This window comes from Penicillium griseofulvum (assembly GCF_001561935.1).
Source record: "Penicillium griseofulvum strain PG3 chromosome Unknown contig_79, whole genome shotgun sequence".
Lineage (NCBI taxonomy): Eukaryota > Fungi > Ascomycota > Eurotiomycetes > Eurotiales > Aspergillaceae > Penicillium > Penicillium griseofulvum.
Window position 1 is genome coordinate 357,246 of NW_024467420.1, and position 17,521 is coordinate 374,766.

Below are 17,521 nucleotides of genomic sequence, written 5' to 3' on the forward strand. Positions count from 1 at the left end.
CCCACCCGCAGGAATAGGTGCAGCACCAAGCAGTAAATGGTGACATGGGATTGGGGATTGGGGGGCACATCGGTCAAGATAGGAAAGGTAGTGCTGCAGTAGTATGGAGTAACTGGGTCTGTTGAAGTGGGGTGGATGCCACGAATGAATTGAATTGAATTGGTTTGACTTGGTTTTTTTTTCTTAGTTTTGGGCCTGGATACTACACGCAAACACATAGAGAAAATGAATTGGCCCAAAGGAACTTCGTAGTACACGAAGCCAAGGCAATGTTTCAGTAGGTAAATCGATGGGCGACGCAGAAGGTGATGCAGGCCCATTTCTGCCCAACGTCCGGTAAAGGCGGCAAATAGGATGCATGGCGTACACCGGTGGGGAGACCAAGATAATTAACCTCGAAATGGATTCGGTGCTTTCGGGGGGCAAATATTGGGACTTCTAGCAAAAAATTTGTATTGAATCAAACTGCAACGGTGAAATGGGGGGCTGGGGATGAAGTTGGAGCTGATGGAGTTGGTGGATAGTTGAATCTCCACTTTAGACAGACACGACACCGACACTTCAGAGTCAATTGTAATTGTCATTATTCTGTGATACTCAACTGTAAGGGAGCAGTTGGAATAGTGATGTAATATGCAGTTAAAACACTGTGTACTGCAATCTGCGAAGTGTAAGAGAGAGAAACGGCGAAACACGGAGTTTTTTCGTCAGGTGATATTATTGCACATGGGAGACATCCAGTTCTCCTTGCTATACGAAGCATTCGATATTCTATTTTAATTCCACCTATAACGAGTAAGGAGTACAGCCGATCATTATGCGATCTTCGCGTCAATACCAACCACTCCTAGAACAACACGCCAATTCCTGCAACTTGGTCCACGCACTAACAGACCCCACGGTTATCTGACTGATGTGTCGTCCTACAGCTTCGTCACTGGGATCCTCTTCAAAATGGCATATGTGTTCAATTTGACCTAATGTACCTAAGGGTATAGATAGGTACAGAAGCCAACACTCGAGTCTCAAAAGAGCTGCATGCATACCCAGGCCGCTTTTCGCTTTTCTAGCGAATCACCTCGGCGCTGGTTTTTCGTGCCATTCCGGATATGTTGTACTTCCTGATACAAGTCCAGTGGATTTACCAGATGGGATTCTCTATGTACCCAACTCCATGCACCGGGCCGAGCATCCATGCCGTGTTGCGTATTAACAAATGGCTGTCCTCGGGGTAAACCCGTCTCATTTGTAAACATTGGACATTGACTTAGTTTCTATTCTAAGGATCGGGCCAGGATTCTTGGATTGTTTTTGAATACGTTGGACTTCTATACTTTTACACTCTGGTGGGCATAAACATCATTAATTTTTGCCAAGCTGTTCCTTTATCTTGCATTAGGAATATGCCGATCGGATAAAACAGACTTTCAGTCTTATATTTGAGACCAAACTAGGGAATGGATAGGTTGAGTATAGGCATATTGCCGGCATCGGATCTACTAGTGATCCTTTGAGAAAAAGAAAAGAAAAACTAGCATCGGAGGGTTTAGTTGGTGAGTACGGAGTACGGAGTAATGAAAAACAACATCGCTTTGAAAATACATCTATTGTCCAGTAAACCCTGGTAAATCAAGCACATCCCCTCCGTTATCTCGCCGGATCTTCCCTTCCCCTCACGGATGCATCGAATGTTCGCCAGAAGTGTTGGCTGTTCAAGAACATGGCGTGATGGATCTCTGATTGGCTGCCTTGCTTTTTTTTCATGCAGGTGAGTTAATACGTGCAGGCCTGATCAGATCTATACCCCTTTTTCTATACTACGGAGTAGAAATTGAGGGGCATCTACGTAAAGGACGTGATAGATTGCCCCCGATAATTGTAAAACCCGCCTTTTCGACTAAAACATGCTGCCGCCGACTAATACTGGTAGTATAATGTAGTTAGGCCTAGATACTATGCACGATAACACAGATATGTGAGACCTTATACGTAGCAGCTTGGCATATGCAATTACCAGGACACGGCTTGAATGCCCCTCAGAGAAGCGTACTTCTCAAAATTCGAGGGGTATCCCATGAGATAACCCCGTCATATTGGAATTCGCATATAAGCGGGACATGTGAAACATTTTTCGTAGAGATCCAGTCTAACATAGATAAGTATGCACTTGAGTCGCGCAAATGGATATGCTTACCTGCCCGACTGCGCAGACCGAGAGATGATGTAGACATGGTTGATACCGGCAGGGCATATATTGATGCAGCCGTTCTAGATGCTTCTACTTGTATACGTTGTGGTCCGCTAAGGGCGGATTTGGGCTCTTGCGACATAAATCTCACTTCACAATGGGTATCATTCTGGGCATTAGACATATCTGGATCCTGAAGGAAACAGCCGGGTTGAAGAAAGAATAAACAAGAACAGAAAGACCGGAAAGCGGCACAGCATGAACAAAAAGACACAATCGGGTATGGATATTTTGTTTTGGTGAGATGTATGTGCAAAGAGAGACAGGTTACTGACACCAAATCTGTATGGTATGCCAGGCACCTTTCCAGAAATCAATATAAAAATATGCACCAACGCCGGGGATAGTATGCAATCAAGTAATGTGGAACAAGAACAATCTAAGTCTGCAGGTGCACATCCATAGTCTTTCTCCACTTAGGGCCGTTGACTCTCATCAGGAAAATGACGGCACTGCTTGCGAAACTGACAAGGCCAAGGATGGTAAACAGCCATCCATTGCCGATAGCATCAATGATCGGAGCAGTGACGACGGAGCCGATGCAGGAGAAGATATTTCGCATGAAGTTGTTGAGAGCTACACCTTCCGAGGACCTTTTTGGCATGAATTCGGTGAGCATGGTGGTTACCATACTGAAAATGAGCATGGAGCCCATACCAAAGAAGAAATTGGCAATCATCTGTTAGATCGGAGTTAGCTAGTGATACTCATGTACGTATCCTGGGGAATATATTGGGAGTTGACATACCGGGACAAGCCAAAACACTCCCTTCTCCGCTGCCCAACCGTACCAGATGAGAGCTGCTGGGTATAGGAAGGCACCAAGCCATGCGTTCTCACGCATTCGGTCTTCTGGTCTTAGTATCAGTCTGCCTTTCTCGTCATATCGATTTGCCTTCTTCGCTTCCCGTTGCATGATGCTGTCCATCCATTTACCTCCAAAGATACTGGTCACCATGTAGCCCAGCGAGTTTGGAATGTACAGCAAGCCAACGATGATGGTGGAGAAGTTGTATGGCGCCTCTGCGAAGGTATGCTCAACACTGATATTGAGGACATAGAGGGAACCAAAGGCAATACTAGCATAGTAGACAGAGAGAAGGACGGGGAGGAACCGGAGATAGAGAATGATTTTGAGCGGATCAATGAAGATTATCTTCATTGTCTTGAGCCACCTTGCAGTGGACCGAACAACCTGCTGCGATGAGACTCGACTCAACGGGCGGCTGGTAGCTGGATCTTCGTCGTCCTCAAATTCAGCCAAAACGGGCTTTTGCGCCATCAACGTCTCAGGAAGGGCGAACAAGATAAATATAAGAGTGAGCGCACCAAATGCAGAGAGGAACCACATGGTACTCCGCCATCCCCAGCGCTGAGCTAGGAGTCCACCGATAATGGGTGCAAACAAAGGCCCACATAACGGACCTAGATAAAAGATACCCATGGCCCGTCCTCGCTCCCTGGATTCCCAGATATCGGCGATGGTGCCAGCACCAACCGCCTGGACAGAAGCAGCAGCGCCACCACTCAACATGCGCATTACAATCAGCATGGCGATGGAATTTGAGATAGCGCAAAGGCAGTTAAAGACCACAAATAGAGCAAAAGAAGCGAGGTAAACAGTCCGTCGTCCAAGTCGTTCGCTGAATGATGACCACCACAATGGAAATATAGACATAGCCAGCATATACAAAGCGATTGACAGATTAGTGATGGTGGTTGTTGTATTCAAGTCCTCGGTTACTTGTGATAGTGAAGCTGGTAGAATCTTGATTAGAGAATGATCGAATGTATACCCAATTTGTGATTAGAGACTCACGGAGAAAGACGGCGCTGCCCATTGGTGCTGTGGCTCCAGCAAGCGCGACGACAAATGTGATGAACCATTTCGTTTTGCGAGGATATGTCTTCGGATTTTCAACTTCTGCCACCAATGCCAACTGACCGAACAACCCTCTGCGCTTGAGTCGGGCGACCTTTACGGGAGGACCTAGCTCGGTCAACTGGCGCTCTAGAGGTGGAGGATTTTCTGGATCCTCATGTTCTTCGGCAGTATTGCTGGAGGCATCCGATAAGGAATGTGTATCATTCTCGATCTCTGACTTGTTCTCGGCTATGATTGTCGGATGTTCTCCGCTCTCTGATGCGACGATGCTGTCTAACCCAGACTGGCCTTGCATATTGGAAGTATGTGATAAATGCTAATTTTTGCCAGCGACATAAAAATAGCTCTTGGTCCAAAAATAAGGTGAAGCTTTACAAGAGTAAAGACAAGTTGGGTAAAAACAGCCCTGCAGATAACCACCTGGGCACCTTCCTTGCAAAGAGTGTCGATCTATCCCCCTAATATATAATATCTCCAAACATGTAGAATGTGAATGTATTCAATGTTGGATGTGGTCTCAGAAAAAAAAATTGTTAGAAAAGTTCAGAACTTGTTTAAACATTCAATTTTTTTTTCGACCGACAAGCACCGACAGAGACCGAGTGTAACTGATAATATTAATCTCAACCCAGAGCAACCTTGGAAGACTTCACCGGATTATTATCCGACAGCGCTAGTGCACATTCTATCCTATAAAAAATATAGGTCGGCTTATAGAGCCAGTCATCGTTCAGGGCGATTGTGCCGGTTTTCCGTCGGCAGACCTGATGGCGGCCCATCCCGAGATTATAGACTTCAAGATATCCAACTCCGTAGATGTTCTGTAGAACATCTGATATATTTTGATAGCAAGAAGTATGTCGGTCGCGATTGACTTCCACGGTTTTAACTTGGCTTTCTGGGTTGGTACCTACCTCTGCTTCCCCGTTATCTTGGCGAACTATCTCAACAGATACATCCATCAAGTCCTGGTGTTTCACTAGTGACCTACTTATCACTGTGGTAGGTGGTGGGACTATTATACTGTAGGGTAGATCTAGCGGACTTGCTACCATTGCCCAGATCTACCCCAACAAAATAGTTCGAACGATCCAGAAACATCTCTATTTATACGCCACCTAGTCATACATTCAAACCAGGTGGACCTCAAGAGCTGCAAGGAGGTGATTAATAATCCCGGTAGATCTGGAATGGATCCCCGAGATAATGGCATAAAGACGGTGAACTAAGAAACTTGACCGCATCCGCTTCAACACCTAGGAATCAAGACCGAGAAACAATTGAAACAATATCGAGAAACCCAACATAACCGTCTCAATGGCCAATATCAACCCAAAGGCAATGCAAGCCCACCTGGCTCAATACAAGGGCGACAAATACGTCGACGGCTGGGCTTCCCTCTGGGACAAGGGCGATAATCTGCCCTGGGATCGGGGATTCCCCAATCCCGCCTTGGAAGACACCCTCGTCAACCAGCGCTCCACAATTGGCGCGCCTGTCGCGACCGACGCACAGGGCAAGTCGTACAGGCGGAAGGCTCTCGTTCCTGGTTGCGGGAGAGGTGTGGATGTGCTCTTGCTGGCAAGCTTTGGCTATGACGCCTATGGTCTCGAGTACAGCGCAGCTGCGGTCGAGGCTTGCAAGAAGGAAGAGAATGACAACGCCAATTGGTATCGCGTCCGGGATGAGACTATTGGCGCCGGAAAGGTTACTTGGATTCAGGGTGACTTTTTCGATGATGCTTGGTTGCATAAGATTGGTGTCCCACTGAATGGATTTGATATTATTTATGATTATACGGTATGGTTTCCCTTTTGTCCCTTGTGTTGCTGCTTGGGTGTGAAATCCATCGCAATGCGGGAATAGAGACAAGTGATTTGATAACGGATGCTGTATCTGCTTTTGTCTATATCTCAAGTTTCTATGTTCACTGTTCTCACGCTAACCATCATGCAGTTCTTCTGTGCCCTGGAGCCGTCAATGAGACCCAAATGGGCGCTCCGACACACCCAGCTTCTGGCCCCTTCGCCAGCAGGCAACTTGATCTGCCTCGAGTTCCCCCGTCACAAGGACCCCCAAGCCGCAGGGCCGCCATTTGCTTCCTCATCGGAGGCGTACATGGCACACCTAAGCCACCCCGGCGAAGAGGTCCCCTACGACGCCAAGGGCGTCGTCAAGCATGAGCCTCTACGGGCACCGAGCAAAGCCGGTCTGGAAAGAGTGGCATATTGGACGCCAGAGCGCACGCACGAGGTAGGCCAAGGCGAGAACGGGGTGATCCACGACCGAGTCTCGATCTGGCGTCGTCGTAACTAGATCTGCCGAAAAGCCGAAAAGCACCTAGCAAAAAAGTCCCAAGACAAAAAATAGATCTGCAATTGCATAGTCAAGCCTTGATTGACAAGGCCCAGGTGGGAATGAGATTGCGTCGATCTGAGTAGCTTAGGATTTCTTCACGAGGGCATTATAGTGTTCGCCGAGTCCGTAGGTGTGGCGGTAGTACGCAAGCCAGATAACGCGTTTGCGCTTCTCCTCCTCGTCGAAGCTGTCGCTGTCCCCGGGCTCGATCTTCTCCATGCGCCCATCCTTCTGTACAATGTTGATTTCCACACCGTATGCTCGGGCAATTGCTTGCAGCTCCAACTGCCCTCCCCACTCGGCAGTCAATTTGATCTTCCGAGTGTATGACTCGAGGGGCTCTTCCATGAACGCCTCGAAATCCTCTTTATGTTCCATAATGAAATCCGCCGTCACGGCTCGAACAGCTCGGTAGCCGTCGTGTTGTGGAGAGGCGACTGTGTCGATGCGTGACTGTGTCGCAGGCTGGAGGACAATTCGGCTTGGGTCCGGCCGCAAGCCGAGTCCAGACTCATCGAGCTGTTTGGCGACTGCTGAGTAGAGGCAGTGTCCATCTGCAGTCACTTCTACTTCCTTGAGACCCAATTTCTTAAATGCAGCGTCCATGACCTCCTGTTCATTTCCTCGGTAGTTTGTTTGTGTCGCGGCTTCCTCTGCTGCAGCCGCTGATTGGGCGGCTTGCTCTGCTGCACGCCGCGCTAAACGCGCTTTTTGGCGATTTGGCTTTTTTGAGTTGGGTGCAGATGAAGGCTCCGGTGCGGGTTCGGCTGTTGGTTCTGCTTCTTGTGGCTTCTCGGTGGCTTTGTCTTGTTTCGACTCTTCGTCATCTGCCGGTTGATCATCTTCTAGACTGAGGTCTTCGAGCCCTTCAGTCGGGTCTCCATTTAATTCTGCAATCTCAGCCTGCTGTTTCTCAGACAGATCGCGCTGCAATCGTTCGCATTCATCGTTGATTCCTTTGCGAGTTTTCTTGGTGGCGGACTTTTTCTTTTGTGTTATCCGCCCTTGGAGATCTTTTTGCTCTTTGCGGTGTTTTGACAGGAGGTCCTCCATTATGGAATAACGGGGCGAACACGAAAATTAACAGGTTTATTGCAATGGGGGTATATGCTACAAACGAAAACAGCCAAAACAACTCGATCACCTAGGCAGAGACCCCGCGAAACCCTGACGATGCAGCCCTAAGTTGAGCACCAAAGAGGACTAGTGCATAATCATCGGTACAAAGATATTCCAGGTCCGTGGATGCCTCGGCTGCTCAAGTAATCTCGGCCTCGGGTATTATGCGCAGCTGGGGAACGAGGAAAGCTTACGAGGGACGGATGTAATAAAGGTAGTCTCTTGTCTTTGATCATTTTAATGTATTCAGTCTAAATCGCAATTTCACAATGGATTCCGCAAGTCTTTTCAACGTCAAGGTTAGATCGCTACGTATTCTACCTCTCGACCATTCTAACGCGCCTGTAGGGCAAAGTGGTGCTGGTCACCGGTGGAGCCAAAGGCATCGGTCGCATGATCTCAGAGGGCTATGTAACAAACGGTGCCACCGTCTACATCTCATCTCGCGATGCAAAGGCATGCGAGCAAGCAGCCAAGGAGCTCAATGCCCTGGGCAAGGGCAAAGCCTATGCCATTCCGGCCAATTTCTATAAGCTTGAGGATGTGAAGAAGCTGGCCGAGGAGTTGGGCAAGCGCGAAGGCAGTATGGCATCCCATCCAATGGTCAATCGTATAAGTTCTAACAACATACCTCTTTCTTCTAGAGCTCCACGTCCTTGTCAACAACTCCGGATCGAACTGGGGCGCTCCCTACGACGAATACCCGTCCGAGGCCTTCACACGAGTCCTCACCCTCAATCTCCACCGCGTCTTCGACCTTACCCAGCTCGTCACACCACTCCTAGAGAAGGCGGCTACACCTGGTGATCCTTCTCGCATTATCAACATTGGCAGCATTGATGGACTCCGTGTTCCCTCGCTCGAGACATTCGCATACAGTTCCAGCAAGGCCGGTTTGCACCACTTGAGCCGAGTTCTTGCCAACCATTTGGGCAAGCGAAACGTTACGTATGTATATCTGCTGTGCTTTGCGCCTCTTTAATGTATGAGAAACTAATTCGGCTTACAGCTCTAATACCTTGGCCTGCGGTCCTTTCGAAAGTAAGATGATGGCCGCTACCTTGGAGTCATTCGGTGATGTTATCAAAGCTGGTGTGCCTCTGGGTCGTATTGGAACCCCGCAGGATGTGGCCGGGTCTTGCTTATTCTTGAGCAGCCGGGCCGGTGCATTTGTGAACGGCGCGACTATTACGCTCGATGGTGGAAGTGCCGTCTCTGCTAAATTATGAGCAATTGCATAAATGGCGTTGCTTTGGGTATATGGTCTATAAATAGATGTTTTTGTACAGGCATTGATTTTCCTTAAGACTATAAGCGTATATTGAGATTCGGGACAGAATCCCCCACATTCCAATAAATGGCTGGTCACCATAATAGTCCAGGCCGCAAGCAGACTCATGTTTTTGAGTCATAGGACTACTTGTAGAAAAGATATGCAGTATTTATATTTGCTTTTTCTATTTTTTATACATCGCATCTTCAGGCCTTCGAATCGTTTCCATAGTTGTTATCTACAGGCTTATCAGCTCTGGAGCGGCAACATAAGTGGAGCGGCGACATCATCAATGTGAATGCCGTCATTTCCTTTTCCACCTCTGCCAGGTTCATAACATCTTTCTCTATCGATTTCTTTATCACTACAATCTTCAATCTGCTTCAAAGCTTCAACCTATCACTTGAACCCGAGACTGTCTTACCCATCGGACAAGGATCCCCTGACTTTACTGATCAGATCGCTGGAGTACAGTTACCCAGGTCATCATACTATATCAGGCTCATTGGAGCGCCTGTACTCGCTGCTTTAAGTTTTTCGACTACGGGGAATAGTCGGTGTGGACGCATCCTTGCGTAACGCACAATTAAATTTCGGATTGTGCCCTCTCTTCTTCTTCCGCCACACAGACCATGAGCTCGCCAGATGGGCGTATCCGTTCTGGTTCCAGCTCCATTGATCCTTACTCCAATCCAGATGTCTACTACGGCAAGGAAGATAGTCTCAATGCATTCAAGTCCAAGAGACGTGCATTCTCAGTGGTAAGCAGCCATAACGCTTGGGCGGTACCCCGCGGTTGAAGGTACAGCAAGCTTATTTTTGACTGGGATGTTACAGGGCCTGAGCGACTATAGCCGTGAAGACATCAACCAATTCTTTGGAGCCTTGCCATCTCGACGTGGTAGCCACGGTATGTTTGTTATAATCTTCCGGATATGCGGTCAGTGCAAGAGCTGACAGTACAACAGATGAGGCGTCTGGACAACCTCGGAAGTTCCTTATTGAGGTGGAAGATACACTTGCGGCTCTCCTGAAGCAGGAAGATACGGATCAGAATATGCAGATTACCATCGAGGACTTGGGACCTAAGGTATGCTTGATGGTCTAAACACCAAGGCCGACTGCTAATCATTGTAGGTGATCTCGGTCGGAACTGCGGCATCGTCTGGACATAACCGAGTTGACGTACGGGGCACCTACATGCTCTCCAACCTCCTCCAAGAGCTTACAATTGCCAAAGACTACGGTCGCAAGCACATTATCCTTGACGAAGCACGACTGAGTGAGAACCCAGTATCGCGACTCTCTCGTCTAATCAAGAACAGCTTTTGGAATGCCCTCACAAGACGTATCGATGGCTCCAACATTGAAGTGGCAGGTCGAGACCCCAAAGACTGGACTGCGGATCCGCGACCTCGTATCTACATCCCGCCGGGTGCTCCAGCGCAGTTCGAATACTACGAGCGGATTGCGAAAGACCACCCCGAGTTGCGCCTTGATGTGCAGATGTTGCCGGCCGTAATCACGCCCGATTATGTGATGGAACTCAACGACAAGCCCGGCCTCCTTGCACTGGCTATGGAGGAGAAGCTCAACGCAGCGACATTGAAGCCTGAGCTTGTCGGCGTGCCGTTCGTAGTGCCGGGTGGCCGGTTCAACGAGCTATACGGCTGGGATAGCTACATGGAGTCCTTGGGGTTGCTCGTCAGCGACCGCGTTGACCTCGCTAAGGGTATGGTGGTTAATTTCTGCTTCGAGATCAAGCACTATGGCAAGATCCTCAACGCAAATCGATCTTACTACCTTACTCGCTCTCAACCGCCCTTCCTAACCGACATGGCACTGCGTGTCTATGAACGAATCAAAACCGAGCCAGATTCTAAGGAATTCCTGCGCAATTCTGTCCTCGCTGCTATCAAGGAGTACAACAGCGTCTGGGTTACCGAGCCTCGCCTCGATCCAGAGTCTGGTTTGTCGAGGTATCGCCCCGAAGGCTGGGGTGTGCCCCCAGAGACCGAGCCCTCTCACTTCGTGCACATTCTCGGCCCGTACGCCAAGAAGCACGGGATGACCTTCGATGAATTCGTCAAGGCATACAACTCTAGGACTATCGTTGAGCCCAAACTTGATGAGTACTTCATGCACGACCGAGCTGTTCGCGAGTCTGGTCACGATACCAGCTACCGCTTAGAGGGCGTGTGTGGAAACCTCGCCACAGTCGATCTCAACTCCTTGCTGTACAAATACGAAGTTGACATCGCACGGATCATCCGTGTGCACTTCAACGACAAACTTCCCATCCCAGCAGAGTTCCGCACACCTCAAACTCAAGACATCGAAACCGAATCCTCTGCAGTCTGGGACAGACGTGCGCGCAAGCGCAAGCAGCGTATGGACCAGCTCCTCTGGAACCCCGAAAAGGGCATGTACTTTGACTACGACACAGTCAAGAAGGAGCGCACAGAATACGAAACCGCCACAACCTTCTGGGCAATGTGGGCCGGTCTCGCGTCCCCCGCGCAAGCAGCTGTAATGGTCGAAAAGGCCCTGCCCCGCTTCGAGGCATTCGGTGGCCTGGTCTCTGGAACTGAGGAGTCGCGTGGCGCGGTGGGCTTGGAGCGTCCTAACCGGCAGTGGGATTACCCATATGGCTGGGCGCCACAGCAGATGCTTGCCTGGACAGCCTTCCTCCGCTACGGCTATCAGGAGGAGGCAGAGCGGCTGGCGTACAAGTGGGTTTATATGATTACCAAGGCGTTTGTCGACTTCAACGGTGTTGTTGTGGAGAAGTACGATGTCACTCGCCCTATTGATCCGCATCGGGTTGATGCCGAGTATGGCAATCAGGGCGTTGACTTCAAGGGAGCTCCGCGTGAAGGGTATGTTCTTGTTCTTTTTCCGTTTTACGATTGCTTTGGGTGCTAATTCGATTGCAGATTTGGCTGGGTAAATGCCAGTTACGTTTACGGTCTGGAGATTCTCAATGCCCATATGAGACGCTCGTTGGGAACTATCACTCCCTATGAGACGTATCATAAGGCAGTCGTTGCTCAGGATTCATATTGATTGAATTTTCTTTTGCTGTTTTCCAGTCAAAATTGTTGCACAGGTTGTGTGAGCCTGAGCAGCCAAGGGAGGATAGAAAATGCATGTAGAAGCGAGCAAGATATGGATTATGGACATCAGGCAGTGTTTACTGTTCAGCGCTGATTTTCGGTTATTATGGGCTCTCAGTCTTTCCTTTAAAAGAAGATCAATGAAATGGACGTCAACTTTTATCCTTTAATGTGTCGGTAAATGCTTCTTGATATAGTTATACTTCTCAGAAGGTAGCTGAAAACACTGGTAGATGAAAGCCCCGCCAATCGAGCTTGACTGGCCTGGTATATACCCCAGAACCACAACCCGCGAACCAAAGCAAAAAAAAGATGTGGATGCCTCGGCAGAGCAACATGTCCCCGACCGAAAAAAGACCGGATTTCAGAGATCCCGAAGGCGTCATTGTAGCGCTCTCCGCAGACAGGAGATCGATAATATGACGGGTGGGGGGAGCTGGAGATCCCTCGTTTTCCCGAGGTTGTTCTCGTGGGCCCTGGGGCTGAGGAACTGGGTGTATTTACATGTTTCAGTCATTTAGCATTATTTTCAGGGTTTCAATGTTGTTCAATTTGGGCAGTGTTGTCTTGTGAACCTAAGGATATCTAAGCTTATCTGATATTCATCCACGGAACTTTGGAGGTTCTTCGAATTATAAGTGCACAGGTACCGGAAATGTTCTGTATGGGTACATAATCTCTTTGGATAGATATCTTGTTTCATGTTGTTCTAGACTTTAATTTTAAAAATCATTGTATGTTGTATAGTTCCTGATCTACTTGTCTTATCAGGGCTGTATGCGGTTAGTGTCGCAGAGCTCAGTTTTGCCGAGGTCCAACTCGTAGGGCGGTTTTGAGTCATTTTTTCTTCATCGCCAGGGTGGATCTCTTTCGATTGGATAGATGCATGTGCAGGTCATTTGGAAGGGTCATGTTCTTCCGATCTGATTTCGCCTAGGTGCTGGATGGGGTAATAAATATATGTCCACGGGCATCCGCATTGATGGCGTATATAAGGACAATATAGTGAAGGATTCGTAATATCTATGTTGTTGTTTGAGACTATAGAAGCTAGAGCTACATCTACGAGTATATATATATATACTAACCCCGAAATCCTCCGAATAAATTACATATGAAGATTGTGGTAGTAACGCCTAATATGCAAGGATCTTGGAGATTGCCTGGTGGAGACCAGTCGAATACCGGGGCATGACAAAACGGCAATGATGACTCAGGCAGATATCTGGACATTCCACGGTTGTTTCTAGACTGTGTTTCTCTCCGAATGGGAAGGATTTTCCTAATTATTTACATAACTGTAACATATATAAGATGACAGAGAATTAGTCTATTTGAGACTATTCCCAACTGATGAACATGCTCCGAATGTGATGCACGTGAAAATTACCATACGGTATATCTGGTATTGCCACGGTAATGGCATGTGTTCTTCGACGTCATTTAGTTCTACTTCAACATTGACCACTTGAACAATCAACGAGGAAAAAGGGAGAAAAAGCACCTAGAATCAAATCCTCTCTATATTCTAGTTAGATGCCGATTATTGTGACACGAATGAAACATTTGGCAAAGTCAGCAGTGGCAAAGGGTTGTCCCATTAGACCGAGGATCACCAAAGCCTGGATCCTCTCTTCCGAGACCACTTGTACCCGCCTTCCGCCTTTCGGAGCGCTCTGCCCGTTGGCCTTTAATTCTGAGTGAGAGAGTACCTAGGCATTCGAAGTATTGGCTCCCGGTGAGCCGAGCGTTTACCGACTGTGACGCATTTGAATGTTTAATAAGTACCCCGGTTTCTCTGGCTTGTGATCGCTCTCTTCTTTTTATTATAGCTTCGCTTCTCTTTTTTTGATATCCCTTTCTTTTTTTCCCTATACTTGGAGCATTGGATCACTTCCTTGAATATATCTTGACTATATATTTGTACCTTTTTTCTGTATTATACTAAAAGTCATGGGTCTACACGAAGACGAGGACCGCCAGTTTGCGGCCGATGTTCAAGCCGTTCAGAACTGGTGGAAGGACTCTCGATGGCGCTATACCAAGCGGCCCTTCACTGCCGAGCAGATTGTGGCCAAGCGTGGTAACCTGAAGATCGACTACCCTTCCAATGTCCAAGCAAAGAAGCTCTGGGGTATTGTTGAGTCAAACTTCCAGGTAAGTTCAGCTTAGAAATCTCGAGCGTTCATGATTCTATAGATACTAACTATACATTTCACGAACAGAAAAAGCAGGCTAGCTACACCTACGGATGTCTTGAGCCTACCATGATCACTCAAATGTGCAAGTTCCTCGATACTATCTACGTCTCTGGCTGGCAAAGCTCGTCTACTGCTTCGTCCACCGACGAGCCCTCCCCTGATCTGGCCGATTACCCCATGGTACGTTGAATATACTGGCAATATATATAAAAAAAAGGCGCATACTTACAAGTACTCTATAGGACACTGTGCCTCGCAAGGTTAACCAGCTGTTCATGGCACAGCTCTTCCATGACCGCAAGCAGCGCGAGGAGCGTGTTACTACCCCCGCAAGCCAGCGAGGAAAGGTTGCCAACGTCGACTACCTGCGCCCCATTATCGCCGATGCCGACACCGGACACGGCGGTCTGACCGCTGTCATGAAGCTGACCAAGCTGTTCGTCGAGCGTGGTGCCGCCGGTATCCACATCGAAGATCAGGCTCCTGGTACTAAGAAGTGCGGTCACATGGCCGGCAAGGTCCTCGTTCCCATCAGCGAGCACATCAACCGTCTGGTTGCCATCCGTGCCCAGGCCGATATCATGGGCTCCGACCTCCTGGCCATTGCCCGTACCGATTCCGAGGCCGCTACCCTCATTACATCGACCATTGACCACCGTGACCACGCCTTCATCGTAGGTTCCACCAACTCATCCATCCAGGCTCTTAACGACCTGATGTTTGCCGCCGAGCAGGCTGGCAAGAACGGAGCCGAGCTGCAGGCAATTGAGGACGAATGGACCAGCAAGGCCGGCCTCAAGCTCTTCAGCGAAGCCGTCATTGACACCATCAACGCTGGCTCACACGCCAACAAGAAGAGCCTCATCGACCAGTACCTCGCTGCTTCCAAGGGCAAGAGCAACACCGAATCCCGCGCCATCGCCAAGAGCCTCACCGGCGTCGACATCTACTGGAACTGGGAAGCTCCCCGTACCCGCGAGGGCTTCTACCGCTACCAGGGCGGCACCCAGTGCGCCGTCAACCGCGCGATCGCATACGCACCCTTCGCCGATCTCATCTGGATGGAGAGCAAGCTGCCCGACTACAAGCAGGCCAAGGAATTCGCCGACAGCGTGCACGCCGTCTGGCCCGAGCAAAAGTAAGTTTTACAATTCGTTTCCCATCTAGAGCATTAACTAACAAACCCCAGACTCGCCTACAACCTCTCCCCCTCCTTCAACTGGAAGAAGGCCATGCCCCGCGAGGAGCAGGAGACTTACATCAAGCGTCTCGGCGAGCTCGGCTACGCATGGCAGTTCATCACACTGGCTGGATTGCACACTACTGCGCTTATCTCGCACCAGTTCGCGAAGGCGTACTCGCAGAACGGTATGCGCGCCTACGGCGAGCTCGTGCAGGAGCCTGAGATGGAGCAGGGCGTTGATGTCGTCACCCACCAGAAGTGGAGTGGTGCCAACTATGTTGATAACCTGCTGAAGATGGTTTCCGGTGGTGTGAGCAGTACCGCTGCTATGGGTAAGGGTGTGACCGAGGATCAGTTCAAGAACTGATTTATGGTGTGGCTCATGTTGATACCCTGACGGCCTTGGCTGTCTAGCGCTATTTATGTGCTTGATGTCTTGTTTTACATATGTTGATTGTGGCGTTTTCCTTTTCTCTCTATACAGTCTTGTTCTGATTCCCTGTCGGTCTCCTAAGAGGTGACTGATTTACTTTGCATTTTGGAAATCATAGCATGATTGATTCTGGTTTTGAATAAGATGTGGTTTTCTGATGGTATTCTAGTCATGTGTAGAAGAATAGGCGGCTGCATAAGCGGCCTTGTGATGTCTTTTCAGTAGTCTTACCACTCGTAGCTTAGTAGTCTTCTCAGATATCATTCTGTTTAGATAGGTTGACGACTAAAAAAGCGAAAACGCTTAATTTGTGCAAACGACTTTTCTATGTATAACCTTTGATTTATCCCAACTCTTTGTGAAATGAGCTGGAACACTGGGTGATTGCAGTCTGGACAACAGCCACTCGGCGCAATTGATATCACCAGCCACAATAGCATGACCCACCTATCCCGCAACTCACGTGGCTACTGTCACGTATGATATATCGGAAAGTTGGTTTGCGCATTTCACACCTTTTAACTATTTTGGAGATTCTTGTTTCATCATTCTGGCTATAACATAACATGGAAAATTGAAATTGCACACACCGTACGCAAAAAGATGTCAGAGGACACCACAAAATACGTCACCAAGGCATCTCTTCTCTTTGCTCCTTTCTCTTTACGTCTGCAAGAGCATTTCAAACCTGAGACTTCAATGTCGTTATGTGTGTTTATGGGCTATGATTGGCTAGGCTGCAAGAAGCTGGTTCATCCACGGGTGCTTTGTTTTCTTGCCTCAAGGACTCTCATCACAACACAACATTGAAACCGCCCGATATTACTTCAAGGGTGCTTCACAGCGGATCTCATCATAAAGGTGGGGGGATGAGCTATCCGAGTTGCGTGGACGTCTGCCAGCATCCGAACAACGACGAAACGAAGAATGGGACCAGGCCCAGCAGCAAATCCAAGAACCGCCCTTCCTAAGTTCCTTGACTGTTGCCGTGTTTACTTATTTCTTGGCATACTCAATCAGTCACACAACACTCATTCGTCTCTTGGGCTAGCAATTTTCCATTTGTGACTCGCGACCTGAGTTGGAGTTAGGATGCGGCTCCTTGCATATTCATGGCACACGCAGAGCCCATTCAAACTGACTTTCTTGTCTCACAGGTATAATTTCTTTAAGGTGTACCTCGTGGTTGTGTGCCACATCCAATACGAGCTCGTGTATACACGTCTTCGTCCAATACAAGAGGTGCACGTGCTAGCTCTATTAGGTGGCTTACCTCTCCATCGACCATATTTTACGATGCCATTGCGGAGATTGTGCATTTGATGTTGATAGAGTATGCGGGAAGGACACTGGCTAAACAACATGCAATCGGTTGTTAAACCAACAAGCCCAGGTCTCGCTGCATGCTATTCATATATTAGGCGTGCTCCACACTGATCCAATCCCCGGGAACATAGTTTGGAATGAAGACAGTCAGGTAATGTACATTGAATTTGAACGAGGGCAGTTCCAAGGAAAAGATCTCCGGAGTCTATGCCAAATCAAAAATGCCTTACCAAGTATACATGCTTTGAGCATGAAACTCGATTCATGAGAAGTTGTATGTTGTAGGCTTTGTGGGCATTTTTCAATTCTAGAACATAATAAAGCTATTGTATTACTAACAATGAAAATGTCAAACTAGTTAAATCAAGGAAATCCGCTA

The 17,521-nt window shown here is 48.4% G+C and overlaps 6 protein-coding genes across 6 annotated transcripts; 4 read left to right on the plus strand and 2 right to left on the minus strand.

Moving 5' to 3' along the window:
- Positions 1-2,627: 2,627 nt before the first annotated feature.
- PGRI_001130 (MFS transporter) lies at positions 2,628-4,428 on the minus strand (the record flags this gene model as incomplete). The annotated part of the gene is made up of 3 exons (XM_040787826.1): positions 2,628-2,927; positions 2,997-4,006; positions 4,068-4,428. The coding sequence occupies 3 exons, from the start codon at positions 4,426-4,428 to the stop codon at positions 2,628-2,630; spliced, it is 1,671 nt and encodes a 556-aa protein (XP_040651598.1).
- Positions 4,429-5,450: 1,022 nt separating this feature from the next.
- On the plus strand, positions 5,451-6,449 carry PGRI_001140 (putative thiol methyltransferase; the record flags this gene model as incomplete). Its single annotated transcript, XM_040787827.1, has 2 exons — positions 5,451-5,933; positions 6,090-6,449. The coding sequence occupies 2 exons, from the start codon at positions 5,451-5,453 to the stop codon at positions 6,447-6,449; spliced, it is 843 nt and encodes a 280-aa protein (XP_040651599.1).
- A 126-nt stretch (positions 6,450-6,575) lies between these two features.
- Positions 6,576-7,544, minus strand: PGRI_001150 (deubiquitinase OTU2; the record flags this gene model as incomplete). Its single annotated transcript, XM_040787828.1, has 1 exon — positions 6,576-7,544. The coding sequence occupies one exon, from the start codon at positions 7,542-7,544 to the stop codon at positions 6,576-6,578; it is 969 nt and encodes a 322-aa protein (XP_040651600.1).
- A 335-nt stretch (positions 7,545-7,879) lies between these two features.
- Positions 7,880-8,839, plus strand: PGRI_001160 (short chain dehydrogenase/reductase family; the record flags this gene model as incomplete). Its single annotated transcript, XM_040787829.1, has 4 exons — positions 7,880-7,909; positions 7,959-8,193; positions 8,255-8,558; positions 8,620-8,839. 4 exons carry the CDS (start codon positions 7,880-7,882, stop codon positions 8,837-8,839), a joined length of 789 nt encoding a protein of 262 aa, XP_040651601.1.
- Positions 8,840-9,515: 676 nt separating this feature from the next.
- PGRI_001170 (alpha,alpha-trehalase) lies at positions 9,516-11,949 on the plus strand (the record flags this gene model as incomplete). Its single annotated transcript, XM_040787830.1, has 5 exons — positions 9,516-9,644; positions 9,721-9,793; positions 9,852-9,973; positions 10,021-11,762; positions 11,820-11,949. The coding sequence occupies 5 exons, from the start codon at positions 9,516-9,518 to the stop codon at positions 11,947-11,949; spliced, it is 2,196 nt and encodes a 731-aa protein (XP_040651602.1).
- Positions 11,950-13,952: 2,003 nt separating this feature from the next.
- On the plus strand, positions 13,953-15,750 carry PGRI_001180 (isocitrate lyase 1; the record flags this gene model as incomplete). The annotated part of the gene is made up of 4 exons (XM_040787831.1): positions 13,953-14,156; positions 14,225-14,380; positions 14,443-15,338; positions 15,390-15,750. The coding sequence occupies 4 exons, from the start codon at positions 13,953-13,955 to the stop codon at positions 15,748-15,750; spliced, it is 1,617 nt and encodes a 538-aa protein (XP_040651603.1).
- Positions 15,751-17,521: the final 1,771 nt, after the last annotated feature.